This window comes from Mercenaria mercenaria, chromosome 2 (assembly GCF_021730395.1).
Source record: "Mercenaria mercenaria strain notata chromosome 2, MADL_Memer_1, whole genome shotgun sequence".
NCBI lineage: Eukaryota > Metazoa > Mollusca > Bivalvia > Venerida > Veneridae > Mercenaria > Mercenaria mercenaria.
The window spans coordinates 51,778,843-51,798,714 of record NC_069362.1 but is presented as its reverse complement, the minus strand read 5'-3'; the positions used below and the strand labels follow the sequence as shown (position 1 = coordinate 51,798,714).

Sequence of the window (19,872 nt, the reverse complement as noted above, 5' to 3'; positions counted from 1 at the left end):
GTGTAAAGTTTGCCATGTCTTTGCAGTAACAAGTGTAAAGTTTGCCATTTCTTTGCAGTAACAAGTGTAAAGTTTGCCATTTCTTTGCAGTAACAAGTGTAAAGTTTGCCATTTCTTTGCAGTAACAAGTGTAAAGTTTGTCATGTCTTTGCAGTAACAAGTGTAAAGTTTGCCATGTCTTTGCAGTAACAAGTGTAAAGTTTGCCATTTCTTTGCAGTAACAAGTGTAAAGTTTGCCAATGATGATAAGAGTCGAGTTGCATGTTCCTCTGTGGATGGTACTCTGTCAGTATGCCAGGTGATACCCCCTCCTGCCACAGTGATCTGTATGCTGAAAGGCCACTCTGATGCTGTCTCTGGTATGTATGTAATAATTTCTTAAGATAATCAGTGTCAGGTATAATATTAATTGAATGTTTTGATTTTTAATTACTAGTATGTCTGTTGTAGAAATGCCTTACTGCTAGAAATTGCATATACTGTGAAATCATTAATATTTGTGTGGGACTACTTTTCTTGGATTTCTGGTTTGTGTCAATATCAAAAATATATATCTCAATGTTTAAATAAAATCCCATTCATTTCATGTTTAAAAGTTGAAATCCATGGATTTATATCCCATGAAACAGCCCTTTTATCGAAAACCAAGAAATATTATGCCTGTGAAATTAAACAGTTTCACAGTAGCCTTTTTCAAGTACTGTACAGAATAAAGAGATTGTAATCCTAGCATTTTCTTGACTTTAAAAAAAGCAATGACACAAAGATTTTTGTTCTTACAGATTTTTTTCAAACTTTTCTGGAGAAACTTAGGCCAACTAGTTTTTCTCCTTTGCATTTTGCACAGTAAAGGTAAGAGACATCCAGAGAAAATAGGACAGCAACCAGATTTAATAATATAATAAGATAAAATCAGCAGTTAGGCCTTGCCCACATTAAGATGGCATAGTGCCTTTACTCTACATTATGTGTACATGTAGTGTACCCAGATAACAGTTTTTCATATTTTGATATCTTTCACAGATTTTCAGTGGTCATTGTCAAATGACATTATCTTGTCTGTGTCATTTGATGGCACGGCTAGACTGTGGAATGTGGCATCAGGAGAATGTATACGTACCATCAAAGATATCACAGGGGCGGAGCTACATTCATGTCTCTTTCATCCATTGAATAATAACATGTTTGTTGTATCCTTTATACTTATGCTTACATGCACCGTGTAGGATAGGTGAAGGGGTTGAAGGTTCAATCCAGTGAAGAGGCACTCATTCTTCATGCCAGTATAGCATTGACAGTGTTTATCATCCTTCGACTTTGAGAAGTATTGATAAGTCTGACATTGTTAAAAAAAACAAGTTCACCCTTTTCAGACTTTTGTTACATTACTGAAAATGTATAAAACAATATTGAAATCTGCTGGCACTCTTGACTTATATTGAGTTATTGGCATCAGAAAGTTGAAATGCATAAGTTAAAGCTTATTCATGAATAGAATTGAAGATTGGCTAAACATTTTAGGGTTTAAAGTTTCTGGGTTGATTTTCTGCAACCAGTACACATGTACTTTATTAGTGCTGCTGTTTGTATGGATTAGTTAGATTTAGTCAGAATTAGGACCAAATCTGGCCATTAACAGAAAAAATATTTGTATTTATAAATGGAATCATATACTTGTACATATAAAATAAAATGTTTTAGGTTTATTAGGTGAATTTAAAAATGATTAATATGCTTATGTATACATTTTCCTTAACATTGTACTAGACGGGGAACAGTAAATGTTTTGTACAGATCATCAATGTTTCTACAGGGAAAGGTTATAAGGTATGTTATCTTACTGAAGATTGGCTGTGGTTTATAATTGAGCCGCACCATGAGAAAACCAACATAGTGGCTTTGCGACCAGCAAGAATCCATGCTGTTCACTAACGGTTTCTCTAATTGTTATAGGCTTTGAAAGCAAACAGCTTTGATCCTGACCAGACTGCGTGGATGCGCAAGCTGGTCTGGATCCATGCTGGTCGCAAACGCACTATGTTGGTTTTCTCAGGGTGCAGCTCATATGTTTCTATCATATGATTCGCATGTTTCCACACTAGGTACATTTTCTTCAACATTCTGAGTGAAAAACTTGCAAATTAAATTTATTCAATTTACAGTAATTTTATATATAAATTTTTGCAAATATCATGGGATCTCCTTTAACTTGAAAGAAAAGTAGAACTTACAGTCAGATCAATATTTTCAAGTGAGTATTTCTCAATCGGTATTTTATAAAAATATAACATGACATTGAAAATTTGAATTTTGCGTTTTTGAGTCTACACCCTTTAGAAACTCAAAATGTTTTAAACTTACTGAATATGTACTGCTGCATAAATTGCATTGTTTAGTGTATATGACTGAGTACAAAGTTTGGATTAATAGCATTGATGGCTGTATGTTATTGCCTATGTTTTGGTCAAAATTAAATCACAGTGCCTACTATTAATTTAATCTTAATTATACATGTACAAAATATGTACAGTATATGCTTTTAGGCGCAATAGGTCGAATATAATGGTTGCAGTGACCATTCATACAACAAAAACTTAAAATAAAACTTTCACAATTTTCATTGAATATAATTATGAAAATGTGATGATAATGCTTGATAATGCTCTTTATTATCAAATTAAATTTGCTTTTTGTTCTTTTTTAGCTCACCTGAACTGAAGGTTCAGGGTGAGCTATTAGTATAGGGTGGATGGTCTGGCGTCCATCATCCACATTTTTACTTAAACATCTTCTCCTCTGAAACTACTGGTCAGAAAAACACAAAATTTGGTCTGTAGCATCCTGGTGAGGTCCTCTATCAAGTTTGTTCAAATGGGGGCATTTGGCCCCTTTTACGGGCCACTAGAGCTAAAAATAGAACAACTTCTTCTCATGAACTGCTTGATGGATCTTCATCAAACTTGGTCTGTAGCATCATTATAAGGTCCTCTCCCAAATTTGTTCAAATGAGGGCACTTGGCCCCTTTTAGGGGCCGCTACAGCTAAAAATAGAAAAACCTTTAAACCACTTCTTTTCATGAACCGCTTGATAGGTCTTCATCAAACTCGGTCTGTAGCATCATTATAAGGTCCTCTTTCAACTTTGTTCAAATTGGGCACTTAGCCCCTTTAAGGGACCGCTAGAGCTAAAAATAGAAAAACCTTTAAACGACTTCTTCTTATGAACCGCTTGATGGATTTTCATCAAATTTGGTCTGTAGCATCATTATAAGGTCCTCTTCCAAATTTGTTCAAATGCAGGCACTTAGTCCCTTTTAGGGGCTGCTAGAGCTAAAAATAGAAATACATTTAAACGACTTCTTAACATGAACCGCTTGATTGATCTTCATCAAACTTAGTCTTTAGCATCAATATATGGTCCTCTATCAAATTTGTTCAAATGGGGCACTTGGCCCCTTTTAGGGGCCGCTAGAGCTAAAAATAGAAATACGTTTAAACGACTTCTTCTCATGAACCGCTTGATGGATCTTCATCAAACTTGGTTTGTAGCATTGTTATATGGTCCTCTTCCAAATTTGTTCAAATGGGGGCACTTGGCCCTTTTTAGGGGTCGCTATAGCTAAAAATAGAAAAAACCTTTAAACGACTTCTTCTCATGAACCGCTTAATGGATCTTCATCAAACTTGGTCTGTAGCATCATTATAAGGTCCTCTCACAAATTTATTCAAATGGGGGCACTTGGACCCTTTTAGGGGCTGCTAGAGCTAAAAATAGAAATACATTTAAACGACTTCTTATCATGAACTTCATCAAACTTTGTCTGTAGCAACATTATATGGTCCTCTCCAAAGTTTGTCAAAATGGGGGCATTTGGCCCCTTTTAGGGGCCACTAGAGCTGAAAATAGAAAAACCTTTAAGGTAGTTCTGCACGTTTGATAAACCAGAAATGATTGCATAACGTCATTTATCCGGAAAACGTGGAATAAAGCCTGGATTCGGCGTACGGAAATGAAAATCATTATATGAATTAATAACAACCTATGAGTAAATTTATTACAATGGCACTGTTACTGTCTTTCTAAAGTTAATTTATGATATTAAAACATCCTACATGTTAAAAATTCAAAATACAGTCGAGACTGTTTTAAGAGACCGACTTTGGGAAGCAGCGAAAAAGGTCACATATGACAGGGAGTCTCTTAAAACAGTCTCACTTAACAGGATGACGCTGGTTTCATATATTTTTCCAATTAAAGTACATGAATATCGGATACTTATATATTGGCCTCTTTTAAGGTAGGAGTGGAAAATGATTAAATACTATTTCTTTAATTGCATATTGATAAAATATAAATTTCAAATAATTTGCATCATTCGTATGATGTTGATAAAACAAATTTAAGCTCATGATCTGGCAAGAAAATAAAAAAGAGCAGTAAAATATAAATGTTCCATTTGAACTATTTACACACTGCTCATGAGGCTTATGATATTTATATTTTTGTGTACTGATTGTTCATTGACATTTATTCGATTATTGACTGCATCTTTAATCTGTGTTTACTTCGTCGTTTCCTGTTAAATACCGCCATATTTTTGTTTTACCAGGAATAAAGTTAATTTATGCACCGACTCCGAATTCTTCAGCGACTTTATACGCTGGTTTTCCCTAATCAAGCAATTCAAGTGCCTTAACACGCTGTTCTAATGTCAAAACAGTTCTTTATTATGTTTTTCCTCAGCTATTTTTTGTAAACAAATAAGTTCTCGTCTCAAACAACTTCACGCGAGATAAAGAACGGTAACTCTATCGTGTAAAGTCTTGCGAGGGAGCGTCTCAAAGTCGCTGAAAACAACTTCACGCGAGATAAAGAACGGTAACTCTATCGTGTAAAGTCTTGCGAGGGAGCGTCTCAAAGTCGCTGAAAACGTTCTAAATATCGATTCGGGAGCCTGATTTCACAGTCGCTTGTCGCGTAAGGCAGGGGGTTGCTTAATTCAGACTCTTTTAATAGTAAATTGCGTCCGGAGCATAAAATAGGGTCGCATATGACAGGGAGTCGCTAAATTCAGGGAGTCGTTAAGGCAGTCTCGACTGTAATGCCTTAAAAAATAGCGTGAAAAGTGCGGTTCACTTTCATCATGATAAAATATCTCAGAATTAAGCACATGGACCTATACATTTTATTTCACCACATTACAGGCAATATGTTTATTTACAACTGTGGGAAGTTTCATTAAATTCTACATTGTAGAAAAATTTCTACTCACGAAAATGTTACGAAAGTTATGATTTTCCCATAGACTTCCATTATGAAAAATTGCGTGAGGTCTAATTTTTTCAAATCAGTTTAGCAAAAAATCAAGCACATGACCCTACCTTTTTTATTTGCTGAATTTTCTAGGTATATTCTGAAGTTTTGAAAAATCAAAGTTTAATCAAATTCTACATTGTAGAAAAAATTTCGATCCAAAAGTGCACAACTACCTTAAACAACATCTTCTCATGAACCGTTTGATGGCTTTTCATCAAACTTGGTCTGTAGCATCATTATAAGATCCTTTCTCAATTTTATTCAAATGGGGGCACTTGGCCCCTTTTAGGGGCTGTTAGGGCTAAAAATAGAAATACCTTGAAATGACTTCTTCCCATGAACCGCTTGATGGATCTTCATCAAACTTGGTCAGAAGCATCATTATATGGTCCTCTCCCAAATTTATTCAAATGGGGGCACTTGGCCCCTTTAAGGGGCCACTAGAGCTAAAAATAGAAATACCTTTAAACAACTTCTTACTATACACTTCTTGATGGATCTTCATTAAACTTGGTCTGTGGCATCATTATATGGTCCTCTCCCAATTTTGTTCAAATAGGGGCACTTGGCCCCTTTTAGGTGCAGCTAGAGCTAAAAATAGAAATACCTTTTAAACAACTTCTTCTCATGAACTGCTTGATGGGTCTTCATCAAACTTGGTATGTAGCATAATTATATGGTCCTCTCCCAAGTTTCTTCAAATGGGGTCACTTGGCCCCTTTCAGGGCTTTTTACTAGAGCTAAAAATAGAAATACTTTTAGAAGTCTTTTTTAATTTAAAGATTTTATTTTTTTTTTAAATTCTTTTTTGAATTTAATATTTTGTCACAAGCAAGATCTAATTAGGTCAAAGTAGGCCTCAGGAGAGCGACTTAGGCCCACTTGGGCCTCTTGTTTACATTTTTGCATCCTTGATAGTATAAGCTGTAACTGAATTCATAACAAAATTTTGCAGTGGTTAGATAACAACAGTTAGAGTATAGTTGATGGTGACTGTATAAATGGATATTAGTGAGTCAAAAAAGTTTATGATTTTCAAGTGCCAGATGTTTCTCAAGATGAAATGTTTGCAAATTGCCTAAAACTGAAGTGCCATTGTTCAGTTTAGTTTACTTGACTGCAACAATATGCCATCGTGAATGTGGAAATTTACAAATGCAGATATTTTCACAATGTGTTTTAATTCGCAAAAATTGCGAACATTTCCATGTCACAAACTTTTCCACTTATACAATATTTATATAACTTACCATACATTAGTGTTTGTTCTTTATATTTTAGGGGGGAAGCTGTAAGATTACAGGTATGGCAATGTCATTGGCCTTCGACCCAACAGGCAGAACACTGTGGGTAGGTGATGATAAAGGGTCACTGTCATCATTCAATGTAGATCTGACTAATGGAAAACTTATCAGAACCAGAAGGTATGTCATGTTCTGGTATCCTTGCTGAATACTTTCTTCAGTTTACATTTGATCAAATGTTTAATTATACAGTATTACCTAGATCTTTCATTTACCTGACTTTTTACTTCTTGGAAAGACTTTGATACCAATACTGACAGTGTAGAAGTTGGAAGCTAAATCTTGCAGCTTATTTTAAACAGTCGAGTCACTATCAATAAATTTGATTGAGAATGATGATAAATTTAAACGAATACCAATCTAGGATTAAAGGCTAGCTAAACAATCATGATTTTGTTATGTAGTGGTTCTGGATCTTCAGAAAACAGTAAGTCATAGCATAACATCATATATCTGAATAACATTGAGTAAAGCCTGGATCCAGTATGCACAAACATTAATCATACTAGAAATAAAAGGCGGCCCACGTGTGTGCATTGTAACTATATTTCTAAATTTCAAATATAGTTATAAAAATGTTGATAATAGAAACTCTTTTAACAAGATTATAATTTAACCTTACAATCTGTGAGTCCCTTTAATCAGGCAAATATTGTCAAAATAAACACAGGTCTGTATATTTTGTTGGACCAGATAATTGCAAATACGTAAATTGTGAAAAGTTTCATTAAAATCTAGGTTGTAGAAATTGTTCTTTATACAAAAATGTTATCAGAATTGTGATTTTCCTATAGACTTCCATTATGTGAACAGAATTAATGAGGCCACAAAAAGAACATTACCATATACCTTTTATTGGCCAAATGTTCTTAGTTTATCCAGAAGTGTTGAAAAAGTCTACATAGTAGAAGAAAGGAGAAAAACTACCTTACTAAACACATCATCACATATATTAAAAGTTTCAATAGAACCTGCATTGATGAGAAAATAAGCTGACATGAATAATTACAGGGTTTCTGTATGTGAGGGCCATGCTATAACAAGTATATGTGCACGTGCCTGGGTGAGCAGGGAGGCACGAGAACCTTCACTTCTAGTCAACTGTGCTGTCAACTCCTTGTGCTTGTTTAGGTATGATTTTGTTTGATTAGTTTCTAAATATTTAGCCTGCCCCTTCAAGCAAAAATACAGTCAGTTGTCAAGTGGTTAGATTCCAGCATGTGTTTTAGATCTGGTTGTCGTCGACAAAAAGGAACGTGTTCTTAAGCGTTTCATAATCAGTCTAATTTTGAAATCACTATGCAGGATGAAATGATTAGAGTTGTATCATAGAATTTTGATGAAAAAAAAACAAAACAGTTTTCCATTTACAGACAAATAGTAACAGGATTGAACTGGTTCACACCCGTTAACCGGTTCCAAGCAAAACAGTTCGTGGCGGACAAAACAGTTCACCAATATTTTTGCCGGTATCTGCATTGGGGTAAGTATTCTCCATCCAAGGATCGGTTGGTGCAAAATATGTTAAAGATTTTTTATTTCTGTAAAAAATAGCATGAAAGAAGAACATGCCATGTGCTTCCCGTTTAAAAGTAACCTATATCTAGTAAGTTAGGACAAGTTAAAAGTGTAATTTTGTTGAACAAATGTGAAAACGAAAGTTTATGGCGGTCTATTTAATTCACTTTTCAACTTAGGTCTATTGTATTAACGTCAACCTTTAAAATAATGTTTGCCCTGAATATTGTCCAATTTTTAAGCGACAAAACGAAATATTCAATGAGTTACAGACATTAAAACATGACGTGGTCTAAAAAAAGTGTGGCGTCATTGCACAGCTCAAAATTATTTGTGTGGCGAGCAAGAGCAGTCCTGTGTCTTTTTTATTTTACTTTAATGAATGGTCTAAATAGTGATATCAAGCTTGTTACTCATTGTAATCTGACAAAAACAAATGGTACTAGCTCAGCAATGTTCAAAAATACAGCGAAGATGTCATGAAGCAATTCTTATGCATATAGTGATGTAAAATATGCGTATAATGATTATACACATCGTCAGTCCATAGTTGGCACTATTTAACCAGCACATGTATTTTGTAAAAAGAACATATTTTTGGATTTTCATGTTATTGCCATGCCGATTAATAATATCATATATTTACTGATTAACTCGGGCTTGTTAGTGGATAATCATTTGTATTTGCCGGAGGTCTGAATGCAACCACTCCATAAATAGTTTATAAGAGACACCAGAAATAGATTTTCAAGTTTAAGTGAATACGGAACACTGTTTGTTTATTTGTTGGTTCCGGGTGTAGCGTCATTTCTCGACAGTATTTCAGTTATTCAATGACGGGCCTAACGTATGGTGATCCTGTGTTTTGTACCGGAACTACCCTGTTCACCACAAAAACTACTGCCAACCTTTCCCCATGAATCTGATTTTAGAACATTGTCTTCTATTAAATAGTTACAGAGAACAAAAGTTCCTTCCGGGTACTGAAACTCAAACTCACAACCTTATGATGTATAGCTTTCCCTGTTGATCTAAGCTAGTGACCTTTCTTCGAAATATGGACTGGTTATCTATATAAGGAGTCTTGTAATTTAACAAGTCTAATTATCCCATCAGCTACCAAATTTTCCCAATTTTTATTCACTTATTGGATCAATATGCTAGGTAATAGATTTCCTACTAGTGATTCAACAAAGAAACTTATTGACCTCCTTATTGATTAAGTTATTGCTTTCATTGCGTCCATTACTACAAAACGTAAATTCATCAGAAGTTCAATAAATGACCTGTAACATATACACATAATAACAAAAGTCATTACATGTATATGACTATTTCAATATATCACCTGTTCATAGTTTGTTATATTGACCGGTCTATAGTTCCACAATAAATTTTGCTGGGCTATAGTCAACTAGAAGAAAAACAACACGAAAATCTTTTTGTTAAAGTAATGAAATAAAACACTCATTGAATGGCTAGTCGGTAAATAATTAAAACCACTGAGCCATTTTATAAGTGCATACAATTGTCATGCACTGTATGGCTATTACAGAGGTGCCGAATTAACTGGCTATAAATGTCAGCTATTGCATTGCAGTAGTAGCACAGGCACATATGCATTGTGATCCTGAAAGAAATATCACAAATGATAAAATAAAGTAAGTGGAACATTCCTAAATGGAAAGGCATCACATCAAACTATCATACCACTGCAAACATAATTTAAAAATGTAGGAAGACGTGTTGATGATTGTTAGGCGGTTGTGTGACTAATGTATGCTTTGACTTACATCTGTTTGTTAATAAAAATTAGTGTAAATTGCTGTTGTCTGATTAAAAACGTTATTGTTTTAAGACTTATGAGCTTGATATCACTATTTAGACCATTTATTAAAGTAAAATAAAAAAAAAGACACAGGACTGCTCTTGCTCGCCACTCAAATAATTTTGAGCTGTGCAATGCCGCCACACTTATTTTCGACCATGTCATGTTTGAATGTCTATAACTCATTGAATATTGCGTTTTGTCGCTTAAAAATTTGACAATATTCAGGGCAAACATTATTTTAAAGGTTGGCGTTAATACAATAGACCTAAGTTGAAAAGTGAATTAAATATACCGCGATAAACTTTCGTTTTCGTATTTTTTCAACAAAATCACACTTTTAACTCGTCCTAACTTACTAGATATAGGTTACTTTTAAACAGGAAGCACATGGCATGTTCTTCGTTCATGCTACTTTTTACAGAAATAAAAATCTTTAACATATTTTGTACCAACCGATCCTTGGATGGAGAATACTTACCCCAATGCAGACACCGGCAAAAATATCGGTGAACTGTTTTGTCCGCCACGAACTGTTTTGCTCGGAACCGGTTAACGGGTGTGTGGTTATATTTATTATGTACTGCAAATGCATTTTATTTTGCTTTCAGGGTCCATTTATTAGTTATTGGTAAATCTACAAGTAATTATACAAGGGAGCACAAAAAATTAAACATTTGCATTTTTCATTAGCGATTATATTTGATATTGAAAATTGTTGGAAAGTAATTCACTGTATAGGAAAATTTACATAATATTAGAGGTCTAGAGAAGTATAGCGATTTTTAAAAAAAATAATAAGGAAATGGGAAATTCCTATTTGTATTGGTGTATTTTTGTTGAAGCATTTTGTTATTTTGTACCTGTGTACCTGACTAAGACTTGCAGAATGTTTGTTTCCTTTTAGAATCTCCCCAGATGGTAGCCTCAAGTTGAAGCAACGATTTTCTATCAGACAGAAACATGCACGAGTCCGCAGCACATTCTGCCCTCTCATGTCTTTCAGACAGGGGGCTTGTGTCAGTAAGTATGAAGTCCTAAAAAGTGTGATTAAATAATATGAATATGTTTAAATCATTGATATACATCTTATACAAAGACAGATACAACATACTACAAATATGATGAGATCAGTTTGTCATGTTCTGTAAAAATTGTAAGTGGCAAACTGTAGGCATAGTGACAGTTGAATGGTGTGATTTTTATTGCATATCTAGCAAAAAGGAGCTTTTTTGTAGATACATTTTACACTCATGAAGGGGAACTTACAGTCGTCACTTTGTATGTCACATTTTGTTGTCGGTGGCAGAAAGTACAAAAAAAGATTTGAATGAAATTTGAAATATACATAAATAATGCAAATGAGAGGGAGTGCAGTACTTTCAAAACATAGCTCTGTGTTCATTATTTTTCAGATGGTCTCCCTTCTTCATAATTCTGTTTTGAATGGCTTTTTAAATGATCTCCCATTTATTTTCCTTGTCCAGATCTTAACTCAAAAACTACCGAAGAAATTTCAATGAAACTTGTATAATATAGATAGATATCAATAAAAGGGAGGGCAGTGCACAAGGGTCTGAACAGTTACTGAATATTTTTTAAATTATCGCCCTTTTTAGCTCATTTGAACCAAAGTTTCAGGGTGAGCTAGTATTACAGGTTGATGGTCCAACGAAATAGGGAGAGCACAGATCTACAGATCTTTTGGTCTTGAGTTTGATCCCCGGGCAAGGCGTATGTTGACAATTTGATAAAAGACATTGTGTCTGAAATCGTTTGTCCTCCACCTCTAATGTATGTGAAGAAGTAGGAAATTACTTGCATAGAACAGGTTTGTACTGGTTCAGAATCCAGGAATACTGGTCAAATTAACTGTTTGTTGTTAAATAACTAAAGTATTGTTGAAAAATGGTGCTTAACCCAGAACAAAGAAACAAACAATTTGAAGTAAAATAAATGGGAAATTTTGTTTGTTTATCCCCAAGAATATTAATGTTTTCACAGTATGTGATAAACTTGAATGCTGTTCTGAATACTATTTTTACTCTTTTCAGTATCTGGTAGTGAGGACATGTGTGTTTATTTCTTTGACATCGGTAAAGAAAAGAAAGCTTGTGTTAACAAACTGCTGGGACATTCTGCGCCAGTGCTGGATGTTTGCTTTAATTGTGATGAGAGTTTATTAGCTTCTTGTGATGCACAAGGAATGGTTATTATCTGGAAAAGGGAGGGAAAACAAGGGGTCTTATGATGAAAAATGGAGCAAACACAAGGGGTCTTATGATGAAAAATGGAGCAAACACAATGGGTCTTATGATGAAAAACGGAGCAAACACAAGGGGTCTTATGATGAAAAATGGAGCAAACACAAGAGGTCCTATGATGAAAAAGTCTAACATAAAAAGATATTTTCCAAAACTACACTCGAGGATAGGAGATTGATTGAGTTTTAGAGTAGTCAACTCACAGAAGGCTAGTAACAAACAAAGAGAGATCATACACAAGTGCATGTAATATGAATGTAGAAGGGAGATTAAGTCCTGGAATATCAGTTAAAAGAGGACACTGCAGAGGAAATAGGCCAGGACAAAAAGGAAACAAAAAAAATGGAGGAAATATGACATATTTCAATAAAAAAGAATGATATAAAGGCATTTAAAATGTAGCACATGTTGCTGTGTTGACTGCATTATTCAGTCCTCCGCAAGGTTTAATTCTGTTTTCAAATTCAAATTTATATCATAATTAGCATGGCACAAATATGAATGATGCAATATTGTGAGAATAAATTATGTGCTCGAAAAATCAAGTAAATGGCTGTTTTTCAGATAATTTAGTAACTGAAGGTCTAATGTTTTCACCTTGGGTTTTATATCCAGTCCATATAGTCTAACCCCTTGTCCATATTTTCTAAGCCCTTTTAGGGACATCTTTGGAGCTCGGTTAAGATGCCCATCAATTAAGACAATGTTGCAATTGCACTAGCCCAAGTTCACGGTCACACTTGAGTCTTGGACTTGATATATTATCCAAATGTCTATGTTGTCACCCAGTATGAGATATCTTTAATGACCTTTAAGTTCTTGAATTTTTTTTATTTTTTGCTGATTTTCCAAACCATTCATCAAAAATAAATCTGATTTTATATAGTAAGAGCAAAACAAAATTTAATATTGCTTTCATTTTTAAGTTTGATCAAAAATTAGTGGGAGGAACAAGTTATAGCAGGTAAAAGTTTTATGCAAGGTTCTTATCTGTAACATTTACCCTTTATTATCACCACATCTGGTTTGACTAGTCTTAGTACTAGGAAATCTTTTTGTATTGGGTCAGCTACTTTTGGTCACTGGAGTAAGATGTAGTAATTCTGTTGGTCAGTGATTCATAGTTTCAGTTGCACTATATCTTCTTAACTACTGCACTGTTTTGTTATGCCCCAAGCATTAGAATTGGTTGGCATACAGTGTTACTACCCCTACCCATGTGTGTGTTTGTGCAAGTCTATGTGTGCGTATGTTTGTATGTGCACAAAGTCGTGTCATGTCAATAACTTTATTGTGCATTGTTGTATTTTAAGGCAACTTGGCACAAATAACCGCCATAAAAAGATGACATACTGCATGCAAAACTAGACCCCTAGCTCAAAGGTCAAGGTCACAATTTGAGGTAAAATTATGATGATCATTTTCCGTAACTTTTTATGCATGTATGGATATTAAAGTTACTTGGCACAAACATTCACCATAACGAGATAACATGTTACATTAAAGGACCATACCCAAACCTTAAAGATCATGGTCATAACTCGAGATAAGTATTTAACGTCATTTTTAGCTCGTCTGTATGAAGTTTATGGAAAGCTGTCCACTCACCCCGGCGTAGGCGTCCTTCCGCGTCCACACCTTGATTAAAGTTTTGATGCACTTTCTTTTTTTTTCTCTTTATCTCTTTAATTACTTGATGGATTTGCTTCAGACTTAAAATAGTTTTTCCTATTCATCAACCACATCATATGACACAAGGACCATAACTCTCACACCAGTATTTTATGAATTATCTCCCTTTTTATTTAGAATTATGTCTTCCATACTACTTAGTGGTGGGAGACATATTGATTTACTCCTGTGTGTCTGTCCGTCCGTCCGTCCGTCCGTCTGTCACAAATCTTGTCCACACTTTTAAGTCGAACATTTCTCATCTGATCTTCACCAAACTTGAACAAAATGTGTTTGCCAATAAGTCCTCGGCCAAGTTCGATAACTAGCCAAATCGGTCCGGCACTTCAGAATTATGGCCCTTGAAATATTGTTTTTGATAATCAAAGCACTGAAAGTGTGATTGGGTTGTTTCAAAGCACTGAAAGTGTGATTGGGTTGTATCAAAGCACTGAAAGTCTGATTCGGTGGTTTTTGATAATCAAAGCACTGAAAGTCTGATTGGGAATTTAGAATATATAGGGAGTAGGGTTTACACTCGAACATTTCTCATCCGATCTTCCTCGGCCAAGTTTGATTACTAGCCAAATCGGCTTAGGCACTTCAGAAATATGGCCCTTGCAGTCCAAGCTGTAAATCTGGACCTAGAGTCGCAACATGAAAACCTAAGATGGGCACATGGTATCGAATAGGACACCTTTAAGATTTCTGAATGTATAAGCTGACAAATTCCACCAGTTCATATATTTATTATATTTTGTATGGTTATATTTATATTTCAATGATACAAATATGCATGGATCTCGATGAAAAATAAGTTGAGACTGATTCGGTCAAGCACCAGATTGGGTCACTCTGACCAGATTGGATAAAAATCACTTCTATAAAGTAAAATAAATGTCAGGATATGTAAAAACCGAGCTCCAGGGCTTAAGCTAGGGAGCGATTTGAGCGAAATAGTCGCTTTGTAGCTCCCCACTTTGCTCTAATCTAACATCAAAGCGAAATTCAAGTCGCCAATTTTTTTATCCACACTCCTCCAGTTATCAGCCTGTGAACACTTGACTGGAATACACGATGGCATAATTTAAGCTCCGCCTACTTCAGATTACCGAGAAGTGCGAAGGTGACACTTGTTTTGTAAACTGACTGTTGATAAACAAAGCAGTAGGGATTTATATTTCATTAGCTTACACATTCTTTTTTGACCTTTAGAAAGTATCTTACCTTGACTGGCTCGAGTAATTTCCTTAAATCCACTTAATTTTACTCGTATTTTTCAAAACCCAGACTTTAGAAACATAATATTATCACTGACACATTCTGTGACTAAAATAACGTAACTGAAATTTACCCAAATTTTTGACACCTGCCATCAGAAACTGGGTTAAACCTGTTTGACAACTGTTTCTTTTTATGTGTGCTGACACCAGCAGATCAAAGAAGACCTGTATTCCGTGTGATGTCATAGTGATGTCACTGCTATTGACATGTATTAATTCAGGACCAGCATAATACACACTTGTTATTTAGAGTGACTGTGACATTGAATGCATAATAGCACTGGGAGCTTAATTTATTTTATGCTGATATGGAATTAACTTTTTTTAATTGTATTCAGATTTAAAGGGTTTTCTTGGTTTGGGCAATCATTGCAAGAGTGAAAAAAACTTTCATTTGCAGTTTAATCACATAAGATTCACAAGGTTTACAAGGATAAGAAAACAGAATCACTGACATTTTCAGTGAATTTTTTATTTACTTTAAATTAATAGACTTAAACAAAGACAGGAAATAATAACAAGAGGGCCATGAAGGCCCTGTATCGCTCACCTGACCTATTGACCTAAAGATCATCAAGATTAACATTCTGACCAAGTTTCATTAAGATATGGTCATAAATGTGGCCTCTAAAGTGTTAACTAGCTATTCCTTTGATCTGACCCGGTGACCTAGTTTTTGAACCAACATGACCCAGATTTATACTTGACCTGAAGATCATCAAGATTAACATTCTGACCAAGTTTCATTAAGATATGTTCATAAATGTGGCCTCTAAAGTGTTAACTAGCTTTTCCTTTGATTTGACCCGGTGACCTAGTTTTTGACCCAACATGACCCAGATTCGATCTTATCCTAAAGATCATCAAGTTTAACATTCTGACTAAGTTTCATGCAGATACAGTCATAAATGTGGCCTTTAGAGTGTAAACTAGCTTTTCCTTTGATTTGACCTAGTGACCTAGTTTTTGATCCTACATGACCCAGATTCAAACTGGACCTTAAGATTATCAATATTAACATTCTGACCAAGTTTCATGAAGATACAGTCATAAATGTGGCCTCTACAGAGTTAACAAGCTTTTCCTTTGATTTGACCTGGTGACCTAGTTTTTGACCCCAGATGACCCAATATCGAACTCATCCAAGACTTTATTGAGGAAAACACTCTGACCAAGTTTCATTAAGATTGGGTCAAAATTGTGACGTCTAGTGTTAACAAGCTTTTCCTTTAACTTGACCTGGTGACCTAGTTTTTGACCCAGATGACCAAATATCGAACTCGTCCAAGATTTTATTAAGGGTAACATTTTGACCAAGTTTCATTAAGATTGGGCCAAAAATGTGACCTCTAGAGTGTTAACAAGCTTTTCCTTTGATTTGACCTGGTGACCTAGTTTTTGACCCCAGATGACCCAATATCGAACTCGTCCAAGATTTTATTAAGGGTAACATTTTGACCAAGTTTCATTAAGATTGGGCCAAAAATGTGACCTCTAGAGTGTTAACAAGCTTTTCCTTTAATTTGACCTGGTGACCTAGTTTTTGACCCCACAGTCAAATTGTTGACGACGGACGGACGACAGACACAGGGTGATCACAAAAGCTCACCTTTGAGCACTTCATGCTCAGGTGAGCTAAAAATAGTAACGTTATATTAAGCATAGTTAGTTCCTTTTTCAACTAGCATGTCATGGCGCTAAAATCTTTCCACGTTTTCCCTAAAATCTCGCCACTTCTCCCTAAAATCTCTCCACTTCTCCTTAATCTTAGCTGAGGGAGAAGTGACTTCTCCCTAAAATCTTAGCCTAGCTTAAGCCCTGAGCTCCCGTATATAATAAGAATAACTAAGAACAATTCGGGTTCGTTTTAGAACCATACAAGAACTTGACCAGATTGGGTCAAGTCTAGCCTACTGCACCGGGTCTATAGGGTCTCTATAAATATACTGTTTAAACGTTAAATCTGGGTTAATGACCAGTACAATTACACTAAATAGATAGAATAATCAAAAATGGGTAAGCACCTCCACTTGGGAGTTCATTTTCAGAGGCAGTGACAGAAACACAACTGAAAACTAGCTGTCAAACAAATGTAAACAAAGATCCACAGTATAGCGTTTGCCGCACTTGAATGCCAATATGACGTCACGTCCGGATAAACAAATGTGCAGAGGAATTGCGCGTATATTTGGGAGCTTGATTTCTACGTTAAATATGCTGAATGGAATGGTAATATCGATTGAAATGAATAAGGTACAATCCATACTTACTAACAAAACCAACAATCCAGGTTGACAGTGAGAAATAAGCGTAAAAATAGCGATATAACTGGAGTCAATCTGGGTCGCCAGATGCACATAAAAGGTATAGTAAGAAAGTGTCTCAAAACTGTCAGTTAAATGTCAAGCTCTGTAGGCTGTTCATAGCAATATGACACCAGGGGCTATAACTCTGGCACCAATATTTCATGAATTATACCCCTTTTTAGCTCATCTGAACCGAAGGTTCAGGGTGAGTTATTAGTATAGGGTGGATGGTCCGGCATCCATCATCCACATTTTTACTTAAACATCTCCTCTGAAACTACTGGTCAGAATAACACCAAATTTGGTCTGTAGCATACTGGTGAGGTCCTCTATCAAGTTTGTTCAACCCTTTTAGGGGCCACTAGAGCTAAAAATAGAAAAACCTTTAAACGATGATCTTCATCAAACTTGGTCTGTTATTATAAGGTCCTCTTTCAAGTTTGTCCAAATGGGGGCACTTGGCCCCTTTTAGGGGCCACTAGAGCTAAAAATAGTAAAACCTTTAAACAACTTCTTCTCATGAACCGCTTGATGGGTCTTCATCAAACTTGGTCTGTAGCATCATTATACGGTCCTCTCCCAAGTTTGTTCAAATGGGGGCACTTGGCCCCTTGTAGGGGCCGCTAGAGCTAAAAATAGAAAAACCTTGAAACGACTTAAGAATTCTTCTCATGAACCACTTGATAGATCTTAATTAAACTTGGTCTGTTGCATCGTTATATGGTCCTCTCCCAAGTTTGTTCAAATGGGGGCACTTGGCCCCTTTAAGGGGCCGCTTAGCTAAAAATAGAAATACTTTTTAACAACTTCTTATGAAGTGCTTGATGGATCTTCATCAAACTTGGTATGTAGCATAATTATATGGTCCTCTCCCAAGTTTGTTCAAATGGGGGCACTTGGCACCTTTTAGGGGCCACTAGAGCTAAAAATAGAAATACTTTTTAATGTCTTTTTTAATGATTATTTTTAACTTCTTTTTATGCCCCGAAAGGGAGGCATATTAGTTTTCAACTGTCCGTCCGTTCGTCCGTCACAACGTTAACTTTTTGCATGAAGGCACTTTACTCGCGAACCACTGCACCCAGGACCTTCAAACTTCACATGCTGATAGTACTTATTGAGTACACCACCCCTACTTACTTTGGGGTCACCAGGTCAAAGGTCAAGGTCACAGGGGCCATCGTTAACTTTTTGCATGAAGGCACTTTACCCGCGAACCACTGCACCCAGGACCTTCAAACTTCACATGCTGATAGTACTTATTGAGTACACTACCCCTACTGACATTGGGGTCACCAGGTCAAAGGTCAAGGTCACAGGGGCCAACGTTGACTTTTTGCATGAAGGCACTTTACTCGCGAACCACTGCACCCAGGACCTTCAAACTTCACATGCTGATAGTACTTATTGAGTACACCACCCCTTCTGACTTTGGGGTCACCAGGTCAAAGGTCAAGGTCAGAGGGGCCAACGTTTACTTTTTGCATGAAGGCACTTCACTCGCGAACCACTGCACCCTGGACCTTCAAACTTCACATGCTGATAGTACTTATTGAGTACACCACTCCTACTGACTTTGAGGTCACCAGGTCAAAGGTCAAGGTCACAGGGGCCAACATTAACTTTTTGCATGAAGGCACTTTACTCACGAACCAATTCACCCAGGACCTTCAAACTTTACATGCTGATAGTACTTTATGAGTACACCAACCCTACTGACTTTGGGGTCACCAGGTCAAAGGTCACAGGGGCCAACGTTAACTTTTTGCATGAAGGCACTTTACATGCGAACCACTTCACCCAGGACCTTCAAACTTCACATGCTGATAGTACTTATTGAGTACACCACCCCTACTGACTTTGGGGTCACCAGGTCAAAGGTCAAGGTGCTGCGGGGGCATTTGTCACCATTAGTGACAGCTCTTGTTTAAAATTTAATACTTTGTCACAAGCAAGGGCTAATTAGGAGTCGGTCTCAGGTGAGCGACTTGGGCCTCTTGTTTACATAAAATGTCGGGTTAAAGTTTGATGCACTTTCACACTGTATCTGTTATTACAAAACAGATTTGATTCAAACTTAAAATAGTTGTAGCATTTCATCACCCACATCATATGACACAAGGGCCATAACTCTGGCACCAATATTTTATGAATTATGCACCCTTTTTTACTTAGAATTTCAGGTTAATGATGGTGCACTTTCACTTTATCTTTGTTATTACTTAATGAATTTGATTTAAACTTTAAATAGTTCTTCCGCATTGTCATCCTCAAAGAATAACACAAGGTCCATAATTCTAGCACAAATATTTAGTGACTTGTGTTCCCTTTTTACTTAGAATTTCAGTTAAATTTTGATGCTTTTTTTCACTATTTCTATT

The 19,872-nt window shown here is 35.9% G+C and overlaps 1 protein-coding gene across 1 annotated transcript in view; it reads left to right on the top strand.

Moving 5' to 3' along the window:
* LOC123563956 (WD repeat-containing protein 13-like) overlaps positions 1-12,772 on the top strand; it is a 32,960-nt gene extending 20,188 nt beyond the window's left edge. Inside the window, exons 7-13 of the mRNA XM_045357150.2 lie at positions 219-359; positions 1,024-1,190; positions 1,768-1,827; positions 6,599-6,741; positions 7,633-7,752; positions 10,875-10,990; positions 12,022-12,772. Coding sequence (XP_045213085.2) covers positions 219-359; positions 1,024-1,190; positions 1,768-1,827; positions 6,599-6,741; positions 7,633-7,752; positions 10,875-10,990; positions 12,022-12,218 — 944 coding nt within the window. The 3' untranslated portion in view covers positions 12,219-12,772. The remainder of the gene's footprint in view (positions 1-218; positions 360-1,023; positions 1,191-1,767; positions 1,828-6,598; positions 6,742-7,632; positions 7,753-10,874; positions 10,991-12,021) is intronic.
* Positions 12,773-19,872: the final 7,100 nt, after the last annotated feature.